The following is a 25,868-nucleotide window of genomic DNA, read 5'->3' on the forward strand; positions in this document are numbered from 1 at the left end:
TTGATCCATTTGGGTAACCATAGAGCCATTGATCTATCCCAATCCTAAATGATGAATCATGATGTTCCTAGACTAGTCATGGTAATCCTATTCCACTGTGCCTCAGATTATTATACAATAAATATGTGATCTAATTTTGTCAAAGGGAAAGTTAACTGAAAGGTTTCCTTTCTCAAAAAAAGAGTCTTAGAAGTAACTAATCTTGTGTGCCTATCTCTTTCTTCCTTCTTGAAATAGGGGTGTGAAGATAAAATGTTCAGAACTGTAGCTGTTATCATGCAGCCATGGTGACACACATGAAGACTAAAAGTCACTCAGTGAGGATAGTAAAATGGAAAAGTAGAAAGACAATAGGTCCTTGATGACATCATTGAGTCAGTGACTAAACCTGAAACTGCCTACTTCCAAAGTTCTTATTAAGCGAACAATAAATGTCCTTACTTAAGCTATTGTTAGTTAGGTTTTCCTTTATTAACTACCAAATAAGTCCTAACTGATTCAATTATTTTATTTATAAATGTGTTTGTGAGAACAAATGTATTTTTCCTTTACATAGAACATTCTGGAAAGAAAAGAGAAGGAAGAAGGGAGAGAGGAAAGGGAGAAATAAATTCAACTAACTTGTGGATGACATAATCCTGAAAGTGGAGTAAATTACATAAAGGATAAGTATCTGTGTGTTTGAGCATGCACCATATACATATATATATGTATGTATATATTCAATATCTCCCTCATTCATCACCTATCATCCTCATTCTCCCTCATTCATCACCTAGTCTCAACCTCCTCCACTCTGTCTTTATCTAATCTTTCCACTGATATTGAAGGATCATAAACTAAGCCACTGTTCTCATACATCTACCATCACACTATAAAACCTTTAATGGCTTCTCATAATTTATCAGAAAATATTCATCTATTTAGTATTCAAAGATTTTGAACTCCAATCACACCTATTTATTGAATTTACCTCCCACTGTCTCCTAATCTAAACCTTCCTGCTCAAATAAACAAATGAAAACAAACTCTCCTTATTGCATTCTTATTCCTTATTACGGCTAACTAATTGATCTTGACATTCCCAGTTGCTGGATGACCCAATAGACAAAAGGAGTAGATATTTAAAACACTAGTAAAGCAGAGAGAGAGAGATGACTATGATGGAGTTACCTAGAATTTTGCAACCAGAAAATATGAAATAAACCACTTTAATTTCATCATATATGTAGGTTTTGTGCTTTACAGTTTTAGAATTGTTTATTTTGAATTATAGCTGGTATATGAACATCATAAATTTTCTTCTAAAGGTTAAATTAAGCACTGACCATTTAGAACACATCTTCTCTCTTCCTATCTAAAGCCTGTTTCATCCCTTGAATGCAAGTCAAAATCCAATCTTCTCCAAATAATCTAAGACCACAATAGGATCTTCTTAAATTGAATTTTTTGTTTTTACTAAAAATAAAGTTTATTAAAAATATTAAAAACTGGACTCAATTTTTCACTTAAATACATACATCTGTATTTTAAACTGTTTCATGTGAGTTATACCTCCTTTCATTAGACTCAAAATTTCCTACTCACCAAAAAACCCTCTAGAATGTATCATACTCTTGTTTTAATCTCCCACATTGCAACTAGAACAGTAAGAGTACAAAAAATACCTTTTGAACCCCTGACCTGCCAGTTTACATGACCAGTGTGCAAGTGAATGTTTGAATAAAAATATTTTACTTTTCAAGAATTATCAGCAAACGATTAGGATAAAGATAAATCTTAGAGTAAGTTGTAAAATAGAATACTATAATAGGCCTCAATAAATGAAGAACCAAATCCTCCTTTATGAAGTTCTGCAGTTCACCAATTTTAATCAGTTGTTCCGTGCAAAGTCTCTCCTAACAGGCAAGGGAAGAGCCACCCAGGAACTCATTTGGTCAGACATTGACCATCCCAAGCCAGTCCCACTCCTACCCCTCTCACCCAGCACTAATATTACCCTCATCATCAAAAATGTCTGTTTTAAATCAGAACATGGATTGGCAACCAGTAGCATCTATGCCTTATCAAAATTGATTGCCAACACATGCCCACTTCCCTGTTGCCTATAACTGTCGGCTACCTGCCTCATGACAAAAATTGGCAGCCAGCATGCTTCTTCCTCCACTTCATTGTTAGTGGACTATCCTGCTCCTTCCGTTTGGAAATCATGTCCAAAGACACTCTCCATGAGCTGCCTCCAACATGCCAAAGGGAAGGGAGGAAGAACTTTGGCACCCTAACTTTAAAAGGGTGCCAGTCCGTGATGTAAAAAGAAGACAATATTCTTCTACAAATGTGGACACTGCCTATTTCCGTTATTCCAGTCATTAGCTGATGTCTTTGGCAGAGAACATATCGAGTAAGCTTTTCCAAAATGGGCCTGTAGCCTTGGAAATATATCATCCAAAACAAAAAGCCAAACTTCTGATTGTTTCTCAACTTGCACCCACACATTCGCCAAGACACCTCATTTTAAAACAAATGTTTTAACAAAGCAAGAGCCAAATTCTTATTCCCTCTATCCTCATGCCAATGACAAGTCATTCTGATTTTTACTTTTCTTTTTGGCCTATTTTCTTTACCTTCTCAATTAACAGAAACACTTTTATCATCAGTAACTAATGAATTTCCCATTTGCCCTTTTTTGGTCCCTGGCTTCACGTTTCCTATCCTCTACCTGAACAATAGAAATTTTAAAAACTAAACTGAATTTTGGGTAATCTATAATTAAGATTTTTAAGGTCAATATTTTAAAAACTGGGTATGAATAGGACTTGACTCAATGTATCACTTATTTCCTTATAAATCTGAATACAGATGTATCTAAGAAGCATTATAAAGTAGTTCTAAAGAGAAATGTAAAATTTTTCTCAGAAATTTTATTTTGGAAAGTTGGATACTCACATTATGCCAATATCACACTATGAAAAGATAATAAAATCAATCTATTATAAACTCTTTTCTACTGGATTCAATGACATGAGTTTAATAGGCAATCCAGAGCTCCAGCTTCAATTTTAGCCAATTCCAGTGTCAAATATCTGATTATCATATGCTCTACTTAATGAGTAACTAGCTGGCGAGTGAGATCTCTTTGATTGCAGCATGATATGTACATACCAGACCACTGGTTTTTTCTATTTTTAACACAGTTAAAGAATAACAAGTATGTTTTTAAAGGTCATGGAAAAATACCACATAGCTAGGAAAATCGAAAAAATAAAAGCTTCTAATTACAGGTTAAGTTACTCTCATTCTGGGCTTTGTTTTTCTCTAGGGTCTTAGACGGATATAATTTGATATATCAAGCCAAATAAACAGTAAATAACTTCTACCAACATCCTATTATTTAAGGCTTGGTTGTCTAGTGTGAAGACTAGGTCAAACAAATTCAAGCATATCCATAATTTTTATTAACCTTCTCCTAAAAATTTCCTAAACCGTTTTATTAACCTTTCCTTGGATTGAGTCCCAATCCTACCACTCAGTTGCTGTGATATTACCTTTTCTGGGTTTCAGTTTTCTTCATTTGTAAAATAAAGATAATAACCCACTTCACAGAACTATTGTGAGGATTAAATGAGAAAATACATATGAAATACCTAGTTCAGTGCCTAGAATCTAATCAATTTCCTTCAAATCCTTATTCATCTTCAAACTTCTATGCTTACTATTATGAGCCAGTAGGGATGTATGTAAGCATCCCTTCCACTCCTCTATGGTCATAAGTTAAATGAATATCTTTGTTTACAGGTGTTATTGCAAAAGATATTGTTTTGTGTGCACATAATTTTAATTTATATAAACAGTATGATGTAATATATCTCATTCTATTCCTTATCCTGTTTATTTTTGGGGCTTGGAGGAGTTTTTTGTTATTATTATAGTTTGGGAAAAATGTAAAACTTCTGTGAACTAGTCTCTCACAGGTCCTTTTCAAAAGTGAGGCTTTTTAAATCAGGTATGCCCAAACTTGCTTGGAACAATTTTATCTGAAGAGATTAGATATATGTGCAAAGCAAATACATGATGAAAGGGTGCAGTTTTGTTTGTTTGTTTGTTTGTTTTATCTGTGGAGATGGGAGGGTGCGGTGGATGCTCCATGGTTAAATTAATTAATCATATTCTTAAAAAAAAGTTAATCATACTCTTCACAGTCCATTATCATCATTGGTCTCTGCAAGGCCTCACTCTTATTTAATTTATTTATTCCCTTTCATTCCCATTCTTCATGCCTTTCTCTTTCATCTCCGGAGAGGCCTCCATGCCAATGAGTTGAATGGGTATCTTTTTGTTCGTTAAGTGTACTTGCAAAATATATTGTTTTGTAGAAAGATAATTTTATTTAAATATTGTCACTCTGTATCTTTTCATTTCTTATTTTTGTCACTCTGCACTATGCTTTTAAGTTCATCTCTACTACCATGTGTAAATCTAGAATCTCCTTAGGGGGTACATGGATGGCTCAGTGGTCAAGCATCTGCCTTTGGCTCAGGTGGTTATCCTGGGGTCCTGGGATCAAGTCCTGCATTCGGCTCCTCACAGAGAGCCTGCTTCTCCCTCTGCCTATGTCTCTGCTTTTCTCTGTGTGTCTCTCATGAATAAATGAGTAAAATCCTAAAAAAATAAAATATATAAAATCCCCTTAGCCATTTCTAATTATTGCCTGTTTCCATGGTGTGCAACTGCCATATTTTACCTAACCACTTTCCCAGCAGTGGACACTCAAGACAGCATCCAACTGCCTACCACCACAATAATGCTGAGGTGAACATTTTTATATGAGTTCCCACATTTACCTGTGTGAGATTTCTTTGAGGTATATACCCAAGAGCAGAACTGCTATATACTAGCAATATAACTATATGCTATGTACTAGTATACAAATATATTATACTTGCTATTAACCTCTAATCTTATCAAGTACTGCTGGGTAACACCTGTCTAACAGTACCAGCAGTACCTGGGAATTTCTGTAACATTCAACTGGCATGACATAGCTTTTTAAGAGATGAAAACTGATTATCTCATTGTTTTAATTTGCATTTCTCGGTTACTGATCCATTTCTTCATGTACTTGTTGGAGTTTTCTATACTGTAAATTAGGCAATTTGTGTCCATATCCTTTGCACATTTTCCTATTAGAATTATTATCTTTTGCTTGTTGATTGTAGGAGTTCTTTGGATTTAAATATTAATTCATGGGGCAGCCCGGATGTCTCAGCGGTTTAGCACTGCCTTTGGCCCAGGGCGTGATCCTGGAGACCCAGGATCAAGTCCCACATCAGGCTCCCTTCATGGAGCCTGCTTCTCCCTATGCCTGTGTCTGTGCCTCTCTCTCTCTCTGTGTATGTCTCCCATGAATAAATAAAATCTTTTAAAAAAAAAAAATAAATATTAATTCCTTGTCAGTTTTAAAATTTGAAAATATATTCTCATTATGTCATAGATTAATTTTGTCCACAATATCCTTTGTGGTGATTGTTAATTTTGATGTAATATCTTTGTCTTATGATCTCTGCTTTTGGATTTTTGTTAAGTCTTCCCTTGACCCTGGGATATAAATAACACTCTCTTAAGTGTTCTTCTATTAGCTTTGTAACTTACCTTCCTCATTTCAGTCTTTCAGCCATCCAGAATCTAACTTTGTATGTGACCTTAGGTAGGAATCCAGTTTTATTTTTCTTCATGTACTGAGCCAATTTTCCCAACGCCACTGCTAATAAAATCTTTTTTTCACATTGATTTATGGCATCACCTTCATTACATATTTAATTCTCAGTATACATGTGTCTATGATCTCTCAGTTATGTTCTTTTGGTCTGTTTATTCTTGTGCCAATACTACACTGTTGTTATTATTAAAGTTTGTAATGTGTCCTTGTATCTCAAAGGAAGAGTCTGTTTTTTACTCTCCTTTTTTATTCTTGTCTTAGCTACTTTTACAGATCTTTATTCTCCCCTATAATTTAAAACATTTATTAAATTCCTCTGAAAAAATATCCAATTGAAATTTTCATTGAGATTACATTGAATTTATGTATCAAGTTGTAGATTATTGACATCATTATCATATTAAATCATCCAGTCGAGGAAACATACCCAGGGCAAGTTTACCTAAAGAAGATTATAGATGCTCATGGAAGGGAATAGTCAGAAGTAGAAGTAGAGTTGTTGTTTTTTTTAATCCTAGTTTTCGCTAAAGGTTGAAAAACCATTTCCTGATTTTTAAAAGAAAAAAAAAATACTGTAGAAATGTTTTATAGACCCATGAGCTCTTTTTTAGTTTCTGCCTCAAGAGGGAAGCTAAGATCTTGGTCTTTGAGAATGAGACTAATAGAAAAATCCCTTTATAGTTGCAAAAAAGAAGAGCTATTCTGATGTATATTACAAGCAAAGCATTGTGAGGAAAGATAGGTATGCACAGGGCTATGATATGAGACTGCTGACACAGCCATGAGCAAACCTAAAGACCCTAGAGTAGCTAGGTAATTGAACCAGTTAGGGAAACGAACCTAGGAACATAATAAATTCGTTTCTTTATTTATTTTAAGAATAGAAATGTAAAGATTTTAAATGTTACTCTAAAAAGTCATTTGGCTGCATCATAATAAAATGGTGTATAGAAAGATTTCCACCCACCTGTTTTAATAAGGCTATCTCTTGTTTTTTTAAGCAAAAACTACTACTACATTAAAAGTCAGCTTTAGTGAAAAATTAACAAACCAAAATTTAGTGATTTGGAATAAAAGTTTTTAAAAATTAATTCTTGGAAAGTAGAAGTTACCCTGAAAAAGTACTAATGCTTTATATTTTTGCCATTTACAGTTTGCCCAGTGAAAAGAGAATTCATTTTCAAAATAAATATGGAGTAAATGATCTCTTAGACTCATTCCTAAGTAAATATTGGAGGTTCTATCAAAATCCATAATCTTATAAAAGCAACTGAAAGTAATAGAAATCATGTGCTATTAAAAATAACTATTTCTGGGATCCCTGGGTGGCTTAGCAGTTGAGCATCTGCCTTTGTCCAGGGCGTGATCCTGGAGTCCTAAGATCGAGTCCCAAATCAGGCTTCCTGTATGGAGCCTGCTTCTCCCTCTGCCTGTGTCTCTGCCTCTCTCGCTCTGCCATGAATAAATAAATAAAATCTTAAAAAAAAAAAAAAGCTATTTCTTGGGATGCCTGGGTGGCTCAGCGATTGAGTATCTGCCTTTGGCTCAGGGCGTGATCCCGTTATCTCGGATAGGGATTGAGTCCCTCCCTCTGCCTATGTCTCTGCCTCTCTGTCTCTCATGAATAAACAAATAAATAAAATCTTAAAAAAAAAAAAAAAAAAAACTATTTCTTGCAAACTGGTATGGCCATTGTGGAAAACAGTATGGAGTTTCCTCAAAAAGGTAAAAATAGAACTACCCTATGATCCAGTAACTGAACTACCCTATGATCCCTATTCAGCAATTGTACTACTAGGTATTTTCCCAAAGAATACAAAATTAGTAATTCAATTCAAAGGGTTACATGCATCCTGATGTTTGTAGCAGTATTATCTACAATAGCCAAACTGTGGAAATAGCCCAAGTGCCTATCAACTGAATAATGAATAAAGAAGGTGTTTTATATATATATAAAATTCTACCTCTGAAGCTAAATAAGATATGGTGTATATATATATATATCATATATATATGTATATACACATATATATCAATTGAATAATGGATAAAGATGCTAATAATACAGTTTATCTTAATTAAATTGAATTTAAATTAAAAATTTTTTTCAAAGATTTCAAATGGCTTCCTTAACCTGCAGATCTTAGAAACATACCTATATCTTGACTATCCGGAACCTCTTATTTTAAGGTTAAAAATTCCATGATTTTTTTTTTATTTAAATGCAATTAGCCAACATATAGTACATCATTACTTCCAGATGTAGAGGTCAGTGATTCATCAGTCTTATATAACACCCAGTGCTCATCACATCACTTTCCCCCATAATGCCTATCACCCAGTTACCTCAACCCCCCACCCCCTTCTCTCCTCCATCCACCCTCAGTTTGTTTCCCATATTTAAGAGTCTCTCATGGTTTGTCTTCTTCTCTGATTTCTTCCCATTCAGTTTTCCCTCCTGTCCCCTATGAGCCTATGCAGTGTTTCTTATATTCCACATACCATGATGTTTATAATGCTGAGGTTAAAATACTGATATTTCATAAGAAAAGTGAGTTGTAGTGAAATGATTCAATAATCAAGAATTTCACTCTGCCAAGACTTGATTCTCTTCACTCTTCAAAGAAAGAAATCTATGGTATATAAAGGGTATATTTTAAAACTGCAACCAGATGCTGCAACAAGATATCAAGAAATATTTCTTAGAGCCACATACAACCAAGGAGCGGATTATTAGATATTCAAATGTTTGAAACACTTGAAACATTAGCATCTGACTGAGAACCAAATGTGCTGTTCAGAGAAAAATCTCCCCACACTTTTGATTCTGTATTCAATCCAAAAATCCAAAGCTATCTGACGAAGTGTGCAAACATTTGTTTCCATTTCTAATGACTTATTATTGTGAATTAGCATTTTCTAATTTAGAAGAAAATAAAGAGTAAGAAAACATCTACATAAAACCTGAACTACAGTTCAAGTCATCCATGATCAAACCTGTCAGAGTATTATTATTAATTTTAATATGCTTTACCTTTTTTTTTTTTTTTTTTATGATAGTCATACAGAGAGAGAGAGAGAGAGGCAGAGACACAACAGGCAGAGGGAGAAGCAGGCTCCATGCACCGGGAGCCCGATGTGGGATTCGATCCCGGGTCTCCAGGATCGCGCCCTGGGCCAAAGGCAGGCGCCAAACCGCTGCGCCACCCAGGGATCCCCATGCTTTACCTTTTTTAAGTGCTAATAGATTTTAAACCTAAAACTGATGATTTATATATGCTCTAAAAATCCATCAAGTGGTCCATGGACATCAAAATTAGAGAAATACAGATTGATAAGTTATGATGAGAGAGTGTTTTACTCTGTGCTTCTGCATACCACTGATTCACAGCTAGCATCCAAGGTTTCCAGCAAGAACCAGAAGGAGAGAGTCATTCTCTTCATAGATATGTGTTGTTACAATACCATGCTATTTTTAAAAACAAGAAAACTGTAATTTGAATAAGTAAAATGAACAGGGTCATATAGATTGTACGCACCAGAAGCAGATCTAACTCAGGTCTTCTCACCCCTAAATCAGATCCTGCTTTGCACCATTCCTTCTCAGAGTTGGAGCCTTTGGGTGCATTTGGTTTTGCTTTTTTGGTTTGCTTGGGGTTTTTTTCTTATTTCTTCTTGTCTCCTTATCTTCCTTCTTCTTCTTTAGTATAGGTGACATATTGCTTTAGCTATTTAAACCATCAGTTTAAAGGAATACTTATCCTTGGGGTTCCTGGGTGGCTCAGTTGGTTAAACATCTGCCTTCAGCTCAGGTCATGATCTCAGGGTCCTGGGATTGAACCCCATGTTGGGCTCCCTGCTCAGCAAGGAATCTACTTCTCCCTCTCCCTTTGTGTTCCCTCTCTCTCTCTCAAATAATTTTTTTTAAAAAAGGAATACTTATCCTAGAACTCTAATTAGGTCGATGGTTACCAGCTAACTGAAGTTCCTACATTACAGCTGGCTGTAAAGCACTTATTCTCTCTTTTCCATCTATTAATGCAAAGCACCAGTTTCTTTCCCTATCCACAACCTGCCTCTCACTTCACTTTGAGACCTGCACATAAAATCTGAAAGCAAACAAATACTGTATTTTTAAAAATTTCTTTTTAATGCCTTGAACCAACATTGTGGTTTGCAGTTGGACTAAAGGCTCATCATATTCATCCTCTCTGCCAGTCTTTAAAACTCAGTAGAACTATTTCCACTAGATGGCTGTCTTTACCAAGAACTGGAAGAGCTATGCCAGCTGGTGGCAATTTCAAGTTTTAAAGCCTACATTTCACAGAGGTAGGTATACATGCAGCCATTTAGTAGACTTACTCAAAGCTTCTATCTATGATTCCACTTTTTTTTAAAGATCTTATTTATTTATTCATGAGAGACACACAGAGAGAGGCAGAGACATAGCAGAGGGAGAAGCAGGCTCCCTGCGGGGAGCCCCATGAGGGACTGGATCCCAGGACCGCAGGATCATGACCTGAGCTAAAGGCAGATGCTCAACCACTGAGCCACCCAGGCACCCTGATTCCACTTTTTAGTCCCCACTTTGGGAAAAGTCAATAAATGTTTAAAAATGTAATGTGCTATTGGGCAGCTGGTTGGTTCAGTCAGTTAAGCACCTGACTTGATTTTGGCTCAGGTTGTGGTCTCAGGGTCGTGAGATGGAGCCCTGCATTGAGCTCTGTGCTCAGCCCAAAGTCTGCTTGAGATTCTCTTTTGCCCCCTCTCCTTCTGCCCCTCCCCTGGCTAGCACACTCTCTAAATGAATAAATAAATAAAATCTTTTAAAAATGTAATGTGCTTTTTGAAAATAGAAGATAAACTGTTTTAAGTTGAAATTTTTTCTTGTTTTTTCCTTTTTTGGTTGAAATATATTTGACCTATAACTGTGTCAATTTAAGGCATCAACAAGTTAATCTGTTACATTCATATATTGTAATATGATTGTAGCAATAATTAGCACCTCTATCATGTTACATATTCATTTCTTTTTAGTAATTGGAATAATTAAGTTCTAGTCTCTAAGCAAATTTGATAATGATTAAACAATATAGTTGTTTATATTCATTGTGTTGTGCATTAGATCTCTAGGACTTATTTACTATTCATTGCAAGTTTGTTGCCTTAAACAATATCTGAAAAATTTTGTAAAGAAATAAGGAGTTTCACTCCAAAGAAAGACTGAAAGACATATATAAAAATTATATCTTGGGTGCCTGGGTGGCTCAATCAATTAAGTGTCTGCCTTTGGCCCAGGTCATTATCCCAGGGTCCTGGGATCGAGACCTCATATTGGGCTCCCTGCTCAGCGGGGAACCTGCTCCTTCCTCTCTCTCTGCCTCTGCTGCTCCCCCTGCTTGTGTGCTTTCTCTCTCTCTCTCATTCTCTGTCAAATAAATAAAATCTTTTTTTTAATTATCTCTTGTAATTGTTCATATTCTCAAATCAAAAGGTACTGTTAATTATAAAAGTTGCATACAGTATTTGGGGAAAGCGACTGACTATTGCTATTAATAGTTGGCATTTGTTTTGCATCTTTTCACCAGGTGATAAAAGTATTTTTAAGTTAAAATATAATCTGTTGAGGGGCTCCTGGGTGGTTCAGTTGGTTAAGCATCTAACTTTTTTTTTTTTTTTTTTTTTTTTTTAGCATCTAACTTTTGATTTTGGCTCAGGTCATGATCTCAAGGGTGATGGGATCAAGCCTCCTCCCTGCCCGGCCGCCCCCCCACACACACACTCAATAGGGAGTCTCCTTGAAGATTCTCTCCCTCTGCCCCTTCCCACACACATGCTTTTGAATTGAAAAAAAAATTGAGCACCTTGTTTAAGGGAGGATTGGTTGGTTGATAGTTTCTCAGTAAACTTTTTATTGAAGTATAACATAACCAAAGAAAAGTACACAAATCACAAGCATATAGTTAAATTTTCACAAAGTAAAATGAATGTAAATTTTTTTGTACAGTTGGATATTTTAGCTTTTTAAATTTCATTTGCTATTTGTTTGGTTACACCCAAGTAATCAGCACCTAGATCAAGAATTAGAACACGACCAGCCACTCAGAAGCCTATTTGTGCTCCTTCCTGGTCACTTCCCCACAATGGTGACCATTATCCTGACTTCTAATAGCATACATGATTTTTGCCTCTTTTTTTTTTTAAGATTTTATTTATTTATTCATGAGAGACACAGAGAGAGAAAGGCAGAGACACAGGCAGAGACAACACAGGCAGAGGGAGAAGCAGGCTCCATGCAGGGAGCCAGACATGGGACTCCATCCAGATCCGAGTCTCCACGATCACACCCTGGGCTCAAGGTGGCGCTAAGCCACTGAGCCACCCAGGCTGCCCAACTTTTGCCTCTTTTTGAAGCTCATATGAATCTTCTTGCTTCTGTTGCTTCCCATGGTGTTTGTGAGACTCATTCATGCTGTTTTCACTGATGCATATCACAACTTTTTATTCATTCTATTATTAATGGATGCTTATGTTATTTCCAGGTTGGAACTATTATGAATACTGCTTCTATGAAATTCATAAATATACCTTGGATCAAAGTGTGTATGCATTTCTTGGGGTGGGTATATACCTAGAATGGGTGAGATTGCTGCTTCATGGGATTCTCATATGTTCAGCTTTGATAAACAATGCCAGTTTTTGAAATGGTTGTACTTATCTACACTCCTACCAGCAAGACATGAGTTCTATTGTTCTATTTCCTCCCCAGCATTTGGTATTGTCAGTCTTTTATATTTTAGCCTTTCTGATGGATAAGTAGTGATATATCACAGTGGTTTTAAATTGCATTTCCTTGAAAACTAATGAAATTGTCTATATGCTTATTAAGAATGTTCCAGTCTTTTGGTCATTTCTTATCACCTGTTGTATCTTTTTAAAATTAATTTATAGGACTTCTTTATGTATCTGAGGCTTTTCAAGTCAGTGGTCAGACATTACTATCATTTCCCACTCTGTGGCTTGACTTTTTACTCTCTTAATGGTATTTTTGATGAGCAAAGTCTAATTTACCAATTTTTTCCTTTATGTTAGCACATTCTTTTTTTTTTATTTTTTTTCGTTCTTTGGGTTCTGTTTTTAAATTTTTGCTTATTCCAGGGGTGCCTGGGTGGCTCAGTTAGTTGAGCATCTGACTCTTGATTTTGGTTCAGGTCATGATCTCAGGGTCATGGGATCGAGCCCCACATTGGGCTCTGCATTGAGTGTGGAATCCACTTGAGATTCTTTCTCTCCCTCTCCCTTTGCCCCTCCTCCATTCACATGTGCTTTCTAAATAAATAAAATATTTTTTTAAAAACGTTTGCTTATTCTAAGTTCATGAATATATTACTCTATGCTTTCTTCTTAGAGTTTTATTATTTAACCATTTGTATTTAAATCCAGTGCACCTGCAGTTGCATTTTGTGTGAGGTGTGAGACAAGGGCAACACCTCCCCCCCCCCCTTTTCTTTAAGTGACAACAGCATCATTTATTAAAAAGAACATCATGGTGCCCCTGGATGGCTCAGCTGGTAGAGCATGTGACTCTTGATCTCAGGGCTGTAAGTTCTAGTGCTATGTTGGGTGTAGAGATTACTTAAAAATAATTTAAGGGATCCCTGGGTGGCGCAGCGGTTTGGCGCCTGCCTTTGGCCCAGGGCGCGATCCTGGAGACCCGGGATCGAATCCCACCCACATCGGGCTCCCGGTGCATGGAGCCTGCTTCTCCCTCTGCCTGTGTCTCTGCTTCTCTCTCTGTGTGACTATCACAAAAAAAAAAAAAAAAAAAAAATTTAAAATCTTTTGGACCACTTGCCTGGCTCAGTTGGAGGAGCATGCAACTCTCGATCTTGAGGTCATGAGTTCAAGTCCCACGTGGGGTGTAGAGATTACTTAAATAAATTTTAAAAAACTTTTTTTTTTTTAATTTTTATTTATTTATGATAGTCACAGAGAGAGAGAGAGAGAGAGGCAGATAGGCAGAGGGAGAAGCAGGCTCCATGCACCGGGAGCCCGATGTGGGATTCGATCCCACAGGATCGCGCCCTGGGCCAAAGGCAGGCGCCAAACCGCTGCGCCACCCAGGGATCCCAAATTTTAAAAACCTTAAAAAAATAATAAGTTTTCTAAAAAGTAAATTAAAAAGCCATCATTAAAAATAAATAAATAAATAAAATAAAAAGCCATCATTTCAGTACTGTATTGTAGTTTTATCTTTGTCATAAAAGAGGTAACTATATATATATAGATATATATACCTCTTTTATATATATAAAATATTATATAAATATATAAAATATATAATATATAAAAAATATATATAAAATATATATAAAAATATATAATATATATAATATATAAAAAATATATATAATATATATATATTTCCTCCTGGAATTTCTGTTCTCTTTCATTGGTCTATTTGTCTTTCCTTGGGTCTTCATTATTATAACAACATAACAAGTCTCTACAACTGGTATGCTAAATCTCTAGCCTTGCTCATTTCTTCAAGATTGTATTGACTATCCTTGGTACTTTGCATCTTCAAATAAATTTTAGAATCAACTTATCAATTTCTATAGGGGAATAAAAACAACTGCTAGGATTGTTACTGGAATTCAGTTAAGTCAGTAGGTTAACTTGGGAAAAATCAATACCTGTGGTAGCTTTATGATGTGTCAATTTAGGTAGGCAAAACTATGTCTTCCAGAATTCCCTTCCCTGATGGTTTTGGGTTAGAGTGGGCAACAGGAGACTTCCCCCCACCCTATGAGATTTGAATGGCAGGGTGATACAGTCATAATTTTTATGTTTATGTTCCAGAGCAGGCACTGTTATAGCTCGTGCACATTGTCACTTATCTCGTGGCTCATCTTGTTGGTGTGGTAATAGCAATGAGGCCTGCAATTCCTCCAACTTTCTGTGATGCTCTTTCAGCTTCTCTGACTTCTATTAATTTGATCATCTTTAATTTATCTCAATAACTATTTGTAGTTTTTTGGTGTGATAGTCTTGGCCACCTTTTATTATATTTATTGCTAGATATTTGATGGGTTTTTTAAAAAAGATTTTATTTATTTATTCATGAGAGACACAGAGAGAGAGAGGCAGAGACACAGGCAGAGAGAGAAGCAGGATCCATGCGGGAAGCCTGATGTGGGACTCGATCCCAGGACTCCAGGATCAGGTCCTGGGCCGAAAGCAGGCACCAAACTGCTGAGCCACCCAAGCGTCCCAGTATTTGATGTTTTAATGCAATTGTAGATTTTCTCTTTTTAAATTTTATTTGCTATTGTTTGTGGCTGGTAGATAAAAATATAAGTTGATTTTTACATTTTGATTATGTATCCTACAGCCTTGCTTAAATTTAGTTTTAACAGTTCATAAACTCTTATGGATTTTATACATACACAGTCATGTTACCTGAGATTAATGTGTTTCTTCCTTTTCTTGCATTTTTTGGACTGTCCAGGACCTCCATTATAGTCTCAAATAGAAGAGATGATAAAAGGTAACCTTTTCTTATTGCCCATTTCAAGAGGGTGGGGTTTGTTTTGTTTTGTTTTGTTTTGCTCAAAGTGAGATAATTTTGAAAGGTTGTCCCAGATCCAGAGTTTGTCATCAGGTTAGTTAATTGGGACTGCATTTCAGTTCAACTTTCTCCCTCTAACCAATCCTGTTTCCTTCACCTCTTTTCTCATGACCACTCATGAGAGTGGTCCTGCACAGTAATCTCAGACTCAGCTTCCCAAAGAACTCAAGTTGTGACACAAACATTAACACAAATACGTGTTTACCTCTGTTAACACATTTTTCCCTTTTGCTGACCTCTATTTTTCAAATGTTCAACAACAAACATTTTGGGAAAAGAAAAAATATGAAAGATTCTTTTTTCTTTTTCTTTTTTTTTTTTTTTTTTACAAAATAAGATAGGGATGTATTTCTATCAGCTTTAGTAATAAAACAATTTTTTTGTCTTGAACATAAAATAGCTGAAACTACCATAGAAATTGAAAAGCCAAAATACCATCCCTATTTATCTAGAGAAATTCAGATGAAAAGTAAATAGGCATATAATCAGTTCCCATTAGGTAGCAAGTTAAATACCAAGCCAAATTTTCCTCACTAAATCATTTTGCAGTAGGTGTCTCATTCCCAAGCTCCTGCAACATAACACTTCAAGCTTCCATATATTCCATATTCTATTGCTGGACTGTATGTCATTCCATTGATTGATTTAGATAGTCCTCCTCCAATACATTTTAACACATCCTCTAATACTATAATACAACTTGGTAATAAGTCTTAATTTCACGTAGGGCAAATCTCTTCCTTGCTTTTTTTAAAGATTTGGTCTCCCATATAAATTTTGGCATCAGGATGCCTGGGTGGCTAAGTGGTTGAGCGTCTGTCTTTGGCTCAGGGCGTGATTCCAAGTCCGGGGATCCAGTTCCACATCAGGCTCTCAGCAAGGAGCCTCCTTCTCCCTCTGTCTGTATCTCTGCCTTTCTCTCTGTGTCTCTCATGAATAAATTTTTAAAATCTTTAAAAAAAATTTTTTTGGCATAGGGAGTTCCTTCAAAACCCTATTGGGAATTTGCTGAGACTTGCATTGAATTTATAGGTCAATTTGGGAAGAATTGCTATTTAAGAGTATTTAGTCCCTCCCCCCCCCTCCATCCTTGGACGTGGCATATCTTTCTGTTTATTTAGGTCTTCTTTAATGAATTTCAATAAAGTTTTATTGTTTCCTTCATATAGGACTTGTACATCTTACTTTTACTGCAATCATAAGTGGGGTTTTTTAAAGTATGGCTTAACAAACTACTGTAAAAAGACATTTTTGAAATACTTGTAGACATTTTAATATGGACCGGATATTAGATGATGTTAAGGTGTTGATATTAATTTGGTTAGGTTAATATGTTTATCTTTTTTTTTTTTTTTTAATTTATGATAGTTACAGAGAGAGGGAGGCAGAGACACAGGCAGAGGGAGAAGCAGGCTCCATGCACCGGGAGCCCGATGTGGGATTCGATCCCAGATCTCCAGGATTATGCCCTGGGCCAAAGGCAGGCGCCAAACCGCTCCGCCACCCAGGGATCCCGGTTAATATGTTTAAATGGTATTAATTATAGTTAAAAAAAAACAAGATCTTTTTTTTTTAGATTTTATCTATTTATTCATAAGAGGCACAGAGAGAGAGGCAGAGACACAGGCAGAGGGAGAAGCAGGCTCCACGCAGGGAGCCTGATGTGGGACTTGATCCCGGGTCTCCAGGATCACACCCGGGCTGAAGGCGGCGCTAAACCGCTGAGCCACCGGGGCTGCCCAAAAACAAGATCTTTAATTAGTGGAAACTTATACCTAAATATTTACTGGTAAAGTCACATGATATTTTGTTTTTTTAAAGTTAATAAAAATCATTTTAAATAGTTTTACAATTAAAGGAAGAGATAAAAGAAGACTGAGAAAATAGTGACAATCGTTGAAGCTGGGTAATGGTTCCAGGGGAGTTCATTATACTATTCTCCTTATTTTTGTGTATGTTTGAAATTGTCCAGAGTAGACCAAAATATAAATAGAAAATTATATTTTCTACTTATTTTTTGTTAAGGTATAGAAGTATATATACCCATTCTGTGGTATTTTATTAGGGCAGTCTTAACAAACTAATACACTTTATTTAAGTGGAATTATACAGTATTTGTCCTTTTTGCAATTGGCTTATTTCACTTAGCATCTTGTCCTCAAGCTTCATCTATGTTGCAGCATATGACAGGAATTCCTTCCTTTTTAAAAAGTGGAATGATATTCCTTTTTTTTTTAAGATTTTATTTATTTATTTGAGAGATAGAAAGCACAAGCTGGGAAGTGAGTGGCAGAGGGAGAGGGAGAAGCAGGCTCCCCACTGAGCAGGGAGCCCAGTGTGGGGCTTGCTCCCAGGATCCCAGGATCAAGACCTAAGCTGAAGCCAGACACCCAACTGAACCACCCAGGTGCCCCTAAAAGTGGAATAATATTCTATTGTATATGTCTACCAGATTTCATTTATCCATTCATCTGCTTGTGGACATTTAATTTGTATCCGCCTGACTATTGTGAATAAAGCTGCTATGAACATGGCTGTGCAAATATTTCTTAGAGATCCTGCTTTCAATCCTTTTGTATATGTGCAAGAGGGATTACTGGATCATGTGGTAGTCTGATTTTAAATATTTTTAGGAAATGCCATACTGTTTTCCATGGCAGCTGCACCATTTTATAGACCCACCAACTGTACACAAGTATTCCAGAATTTCTCCACATCCTTACCAGCACTTTTTATTTTCTGTTCTTTTGATAGTAGTCATCCTAATAGATGTGTAGTAGTATCACATTTTGGTTTAGGATTTGCATTGTCCTAATGATCATTCAGTATTTTTAAAAGTGCAAACTAAGACCTTTTTGAAATACCATTTACATCCACTATATTTGTTGGAAAAATTCATCTGGCAATACCAAGAATTAACAAGGACAGAGATTTTTTAAAAAATACATGCTGCTGATTATTATTAAAATACATGCTGCACGTAAAAAATACATGCGTATGCATCATTAACAATGTTTTTGAAAAACAATTTGGCATTATCTTGTAAAATGAACATTCATTTTCCCTGAGACTCAGTAATTCTATTCCTAGGTAGTCCATTCCTCTGGTGCATTTCGAACCCTGAGTCAGCACTCATTTGTGAGTTCTGTAATCCATTTAGTGAGAGTCACAAGTAGCATTTTTTAAGCATTGGAGAAGTGAATATTGTTTTATTATAGTGTGAAACTTTTGTTTTATATATATGAGTGTGTTTATTGAAGACACTAATTGCATTTCTTACACTATGGATAATGGTTAAAAGGTTTGAGGGATCCCTGGGTGGCGCAGCGGTTTGGCGCCTGCTTTTGGCCCAGGGCGCGATCCTGGAGACCCGGGATCGAATCCCATGTCGGGCTCCCGGTGCATGGAGCCTGCTTCTCCCTCTGCCTGTGTCTCTGCCTCTCTCTCTCTCTCTCTGTGACTATCATAAATAAATAAAAATTTAAAAAAAAAAAGGTTTGAAAGTGTGTCGTTAAATTCTTGCACATGTGTACCAGGAGAATGTATAGAATGATCATAATAGAGGCACCTGGGTGGTTCCATGGGTTAAGCATCTGACTTTTGCTCAGGTCATGATCTTAAAAGTCCTGGGATAAGCCCCATGTTGGGCTCTGTGCTCAGTGGGAGTCTGCTTGTTCCTGTCCTCTCCTCTGCTCTACCTCCCACTCATGCTGTCTCTCTCTCAAATAAATAAATAAAATCTTTAAAAACAAACAGAATGATCATAATGACAAAAATTGGAAGCAAACCAAGTGGCCAGTAAAAAAATTTGTGATGTATTCATACAAGGCGACTCTATAAAGCAATGAAAACGAATTCATGAGACTTACAAATATCTACTTAAGTGAAAAAAGACCACAAAGACTGACAGTTTTATAAAGCTCCAAAACAAGTAAAACCAAACAGTAGAAAGGATTTAACAAGGGCAAATTGGTATACAGGGAATAATAAAATTGGAAATACATTTGGCAAATGGATGAAATGGAAAAGAAAAAGATAGATGTAATAGTATTGGTGCTTTAGTTCTTAGTTAGATGCACCCATGGATATTCAGTTTATGCAATATAATTTAAATTTACACGACATATATAATTATGTATGTATAATTATATAACTTATATATGTACAAAAATGTTCCTAAAAGCATACATCCTCTACCTTCTTGCACAGTAGTGAGTCAACATTCCCAAACAGAAACTGAATTTCCTGAAAAACAGGTTAAGAAGTTAAAGACAACAAGGGAAAAATGCTTGTCAGCATGCCAAAGGTCAACATGTGTCATTTCATGTAACCATACCTCACTTTCACGCAGTTTCCTGAGGCCAGGGCCTGGAGTAGGGAATAGCTGGATCACTACATTAAGCGTGACAATTAACTGTGTGCTTTTCTTTGATGGTCTATATACGTATGCAGACCTATATATGTGTATATGTGTACATATATTAATATGTAATTATATATAATTCGTATATTATATGTAAGTATTATATAAATTAATATATATCAATGCAAACTATTAACCTTTGTCTGCGATGCGTATGCCCACTGTGTCCACACCTCAGCCAAGTCAGTACAATGTTGATACACTCGTGGGCCCGTTCGTAAGTTCTGAGCTAATGACTGTGGAAGAGTAACGTATCAGAACCATCGCTCTCAATTAATTTAGAATCGGAACACACTTTCATCACTTTCCTAACTTACTTTAAATGAACTTGGGGCAGCTCATCCAAACTTCCCACGAAGTGGGAAACAACCCATTCGTTTTCCACATGTGACTCACAAGAAACAACAGAATAGCAGTTGCAAGGCAAGGGAAAAGACAGGAAAGAAAACGGGAAAGAAATCCACCCCTCCCCCCCCCCCCCCCAGGAAAGGGATTGTGAAAGTTGAAAAATGGATTTCCACACTAAGAATTCCAAAGCAATACGCCAGATCGCGGGGACACTTCCAAAGGCTCTTTTCAGGGTAATAACAGTAAGGAATTTCAGCTCGGGAAATCCATGCCTTAACAAAGCGAAACAAAACCACCCGGCTTCAGCCTGACCCACTGCAAAGATGGCGGTGGGACGAAGCCCCTTCTCCTCCAGCCGCCGAAGAGCCTCGCCTCACATTACCCACAAACCCCTCCGCGCGGCCTCGGCGCGGAAATCGGTCGGGCCGGTCTCCGATCACTGCGCACGCGCGGCACCACGTCACCGGCCCTCCCAGGGCTCCGCGGACCTGGCAGGAGGGGCCTTGCCAGCTTCCGCTGCCGCGTCGCTTCAGGGCTGGAACGGCGGGGTCGCGCTGCCTCCGCCACCGAGGGGCAGCCGGGGGTCGCGGGGCCGAGCGAGGGCCGGGCGGTGGCGCGGCCATGGGACTGCGCCGAGCCCGGTGACAGCAGGGAGCCGAGCGGCCCGGGCCCTGTGCGCGTCTCCTTCAGGGGGCCTCGCCCTCTTGCTCGCAGGGCCGGGGCTCCTGCTGCGGTTGCTCGCGCTGCTGCTGGCGGCGGCGGCGGCCAGGATCATGTCGGGCCGCCGCTGCGCCGGCGGGGGCGCGGCCTGCGCTGGCGCGGCGGCCGAGGCCGTGGAGCCAGGCGCCCGCGAGCTGTTCGAGGCGTGCCGCAACGGGGACGTGGAGCGAGTCAAGAGACTAGTGACCCCGGAGAAGGTGAACAGCCGCGACACGGCTGGCAGGAAATCCACCCCGCTCCACTTCGCCGCAGGTAACCGGGACCCACGCCGGCCTCGCCTCGCCTCGCCCTGCACCCCACCTGCCCGTCCCGGCTCTCGGGCCTGAAACCAAACACTCTGCCCCCGTCTGTCCGCCTCGGACTCCGCTGCTGGTCACCCCGCTCTCGTTGATTGGGGACTGAGCGAGGACATGGGGCTAGGGGGCGAGCGTGCCCCACTCAACTGGAATTTTTTTTTTTTTTTTTTTTGCTTTGTTTAGTATCAACAATACCTGTACCAACTTCCGGTCTTGCTACTCTAGAAAGGCTTCCATACACAAGAAAGAGTAGGGAACTTAGACCTTGTGATTTGAAAGGCCAATTATCTCCAAAATCTGTCTTTCTTGCAAGTTCCACTATGACTGTTGTCAGTCCTTTGGGTTAAGGGCTTAAAGGCCTTTGTAAAATGCAAGGATGTAATTTACGGGGTCGCTTAATTAGCCATTGACACATTATTGTTAACGGGTTTAGCGGGGTAGTCAGTCATTAGCAAGATTTTGGAGAGTCTAGAACTGCAAGTAGTCGTTTGGGCGAACTGAGATCTAACTTAAGGTGGGTGTGGGTGGGTCGTGGCTGCTACATATACTAGTGGAGGATGAGAGGAAAAGGTAGTGCAGGTACTTTAGCTTAGACCTAGAATTAAAGTTGGGGCCAACCTCGCCTTATTCTGAGATTTAGATCGTTTGAATTACTTTTCCTTTAATATTTACTAGATTGACTTTGTGATATAAAGGTATTAAGTTTAATTGAAGAATCTAGAAGAACTGGGGTGAGACCGTATATTTCCATAAAGCATTTATACTTCTCACTTGGAGAAGAGATTCTAACTATATCCTGATTGAAAATGGGAGTAGGTTCTCATGCTTGTAATAATCTTGTTTTTTTCATTTTGTATTACATGATTATTTAAAATAGTTTTTCGAAAATGTAAAATTTCGAAATGTAAAATGATACCCGTCTTTTGGAGTAGGCACAATGAGAGAAAGTGTAAGAAGAATTTCCTTGTTCACAGACATTGCTTTTACTTGATTTGTTTGCTTTAATTTGTCCTTATTTTAAAATCTGAATACTAGAAGGTATGCTTTATCAGTTACAATTTTGTCAGGTTCCTGTTGGGGAGCCTTTTTAAGAGGGAAGTTGGGTGAGATAGCTAGAAACAGCCTGTGGGTAGCAGAAAGGGAAAGGAGAAAAACACTGAAGTCAAATCTCACCTGTTTGCCATTTTGCTTAAAATTTTGGTGATCAGTGCTGTCTTTTCTCAGCTATTTTGGATTGTCCTGTTTAGCCGTGTAATCAACATTTAAACAACTGATTTGGCAAACTATCATAACTGATAAGTAATCCAAAGGGTAGTGTTACTTAGATTCTGTTCACTTGATCTGTGGGATAAAAATAGCTAAGCAAGATCTTAGTTGCTACCTTTCAAGAATTTGGTGTATTAATGAGTTCACATCTGAAAATAGTAATATTTAGAGGTTATGGGATTAGCTTTTTATTGACCTTGTTCCTCCTCCACCATCCTACCCTTAGTTCTGTCCCAACATTTCAAAGCACTTTTTTACATAGATTTGATGTGGCTCAGACTGAAATGGAAAATTTGTTTTGGGAACTAATCTATCTCACTATTTACCCAAATTATCTGGTACAGGTTATACAACCAATAATTCAAGGTGTAAAAGCAGAGTAATAAAAATGTCTAATGGCGTACAGTAAACAAGAGCATTAAAAGCCCTGCATTTAAACCCAAGCATATAAGAAACTTAAAAAAATTAGCTTTGTAAATTCAGTCTGAGTTATTCATTAATGAGAGAACCTATTTTAATTTTTAAATAAATTCATCCAGCTGCATTTTCTCCTATATGTGGAAAATGTATTTTATAATCTTCTGTAGATAGTGTCAGTCATATTAACGTGCATGTAAACATGCCATTGGAAACTCAGTGTAGGTGTGGGGACTGTGAAACTGCCTGACCAAGCAGTTTCTTGTGTTTGTACATTGTAGGATAAGCTTGGGGGGGTGGGTGTTTGTTTTAAACCAATTAACATTTGGAGGTTTTTTGGGAGGAGGGGACACATTTTTGTCTTTCTGTTTTGATTTCCAAGGAATAAGAATGAGAGATCTGTGCAGCAAGGAAATGAATCATGATAAGAGAACAGTTTAGAAAAAATTTAGTCTGTCTTTTCATCTAAAATGTTTAAATTAAAAGAATAGTCATTTGCTCCCAGTAGTCTACTCCCAAGGAGTTAAGTTCTGTTAATGAAAAATAACATAAATAGGAACATTTCTTCAACTTGGTGTTTTTTATTATTAAAATAGATTGCATTTCTTCTAGCTAAATGATTTGAGAAGCCATTTTTAACATTATTTATTTGTTTGTTTATTTATTTATTTATTTATTTATTTATTTTAGAGAGCAGGGAGAGAGCAGAGTGTGGGGGGAGGCAGAGGAAGAGAGAGAATCTCAAGCAGACTCTGCCCTGAGCTTGACCCCAATGTGGGGCTTGAACTCATGACTCTGAGATCATGACCTGAGCCAAAATCAAGAGTTGGACACCTAACGGACTGAGCCACCCAGGTGCCCCTTCAGAAGCCATTTCTTATGAAAAAATTGTTTTCTGTTCAATCCCCCACCACACACAGAGGATATAATTTTTTTTGTAATATATCACAAAACTTTTAGAGGCAGGTTGATGGATAGGGAGGCTGCAGCTCTAATTTTGCTAAAAGCAATAGCATCTGAAATTCTTAACAGTAAAATCCCTTAGAAAACAGCAGGTTTCATAAAGGAGATTGGTTATCTGAATTTATTTCTGAAAAATAAAGAGAAACTTTGGGAGAAAGTCATGTTGTCTGTCATAGCCAAAAAAAGAAATACATAGCATTCTCTAGAATCTTCCATTGGGGTTTGGGGTAGTGATAGAATTCCATGGCCTCAGTCTTTGGGGTGTGCAGAGAAGTATCATTCAGTAGAGAAATAGGTAAAACGTTTATTGGGTTTAAGGAATTCACATATAGAGATGGTGGAAAGAGATGGGGTACATATTTATATGTTATTGGAGAATGACAAGGTGAAAAGAGCTTGCATTGTACAGTTCTAGCTAAAGAAGGTAACATTTTTGTATTTATATGCTATTCAGACATCTGCATGGTATTAGACTGAATTTCAGTTATATTCAGTTGTATAAATTACATATAAGAGGGTTTTGGGATGGTTGGTGTTTGTTTTGTTTTTAAGATTGTTTATTTATTCATGAGAGACATGGAGGGAAGACAGAGACACAGGCAGAGGGAGAAGCAGGCTCCCTCTGGGGAGCCTGATGCAGGACCCGACACCAAGATTATGACCTGATCCAAAGGCAGACGCTCAGCCACCCAGGCGTCTCCTGTTTTTGTTTTTAAATGTATTTATTTGAGAGAGAGGGAAAAGCATGTGAGCCAGGAGAGGGGCAAGAGGCAGAGGGAAAGGGAGAATCTCAAGCACACTCCCCACCAAGTGTGGGGCTCAATCTAATGACCCTGTGCTGAAATGAAGAGTCTGGCAGCTCAACCAACTGAGCTACCCAGGTGCTCCTGGTTTTGTTTTTTATTTAGAGGAGGGAAGTGGAATTAAAACATCTGGAATTTATTATAAAAGCAACAGATAAGAAAAGTAGTTACTTAAGAAATGAAAGAAGACTAAGGTTAGATAATGCCACTGTCTTTACATGTGTAGAAGATGAGTAGAAAAGTGAAGTGGAAAATGGATATGATTTGTGTGGCTTGGCTTGGGCAATCAAAACCAAGGCCAGTAGGTGAAAGGTTACAAGAAGTCACACTGCCTTTAACGTCTGTTCGACTGTGGAATTGGCTGGAAGTGTCCAAACAGTGGTTGGATTGACATCTTTTGGAGATGTTGTAGAAAGGGTGGGCAATTGGACCAAAAGGGCAGAATCTTGGGCTGGTCTAAGAAAGTAGAATGTTTACCTCAATTTGAATGTTTTAAGACTCAGCTACCAAAGATATCATAGCCTTTGTGATTGCCATTGGCATCCTTTCCCAAAATGGTGCTGTCGAAGATCTCCAAAAACATTTCAATAGCATTTCCTACCTTTTGACTATAGGCCAATGCTATAATTACAGGAGATGCACAAAATGGACACATATTCCTTACCTAGGACTAGAATTATAGATTGTTTCCAGGATTTGTTTTTGTTATGGGAAATGATTAAATCCTGCATCAGTCAAAAACCCCAATACCAAGTAAAGACCAGTCTAAGAATTCAGAATCTTTCTTGATTTATCAGCTTTCCCCCTGTATTATCAAGACTTGAGCTACAACTCTTTCTTCAGATCTTGTTGGATTTAGAAATTGACCTCAATAATAACTAGTTTGGAGTACTTGTTTCAGTACTTTCCCATTCAGATTGTCAGGATTTGATCAACCCAGAGGCCATTGGCATTCTTTTCCAAGTTTCTCCTCATCTGTCCCAGTTTGAGCTGGGCAAAATCTTATTCCTTGTATTCCTCATTCTAAAGAAGTATATATGGAAGATACCTTTTCTGGATTTTTAAAAAATATTTTATTTATTCATGAGATACATAGAGGCAGAGACATAAGCAGAGGGAGAAGCAGGCTCCATGCAGGGAGCCTGATGCAGGACTCTATCCCGGTACCCCAGGATCACACCCTGAGCTGAAGGCAGACACTCAACCGCTGAGCTACCCAGGGGTCCCCCTTTTCTGGATCTTAGTAAACTAAGGTTAATAGTAAATGAGAGGTTTAAAATGACAT

At 37.7% G+C, this 25,868-nt stretch overlaps 1 protein-coding gene and 1 pseudogene across 3 annotated transcripts in view; one reads left to right on the forward strand and one right to left on the reverse strand.

Moving 5' to 3' along the window:
* The window catches only part of LOC112672633 (E3 ubiquitin-protein ligase makorin-1-like), a 30,534-nt pseudogene extending 9,793 nt beyond the window's left edge, over positions 1–20,741 (reverse strand).
* Positions 20,602–25,868, forward strand: part of TNKS2 (tankyrase 2) — a 68,573-nt gene continuing 63,306 nt past the window's right edge. For 2 of the 3 annotated variants that reach the window (XM_049103540.1, XM_049103539.1), the window contains exon 1: positions 20,602–21,090. In XM_049103540.1, the coding sequence (XP_048959497.1) occupies positions 20,892–21,090 (199 nt within the window). In that variant the 5' untranslated portion in view covers positions 20,602–20,891. The remainder of the gene's footprint in view (positions 21,091–25,868) is intronic. The other variant, XM_025466500.3, reaches the window with a different exon arrangement.

This window comes from Canis lupus, chromosome 28 (genome assembly GCF_003254725.2).
Source record: "Canis lupus dingo isolate Sandy chromosome 28, ASM325472v2, whole genome shotgun sequence".
NCBI lineage: Eukaryota > Metazoa > Chordata > Mammalia > Carnivora > Canidae > Canis > Canis lupus.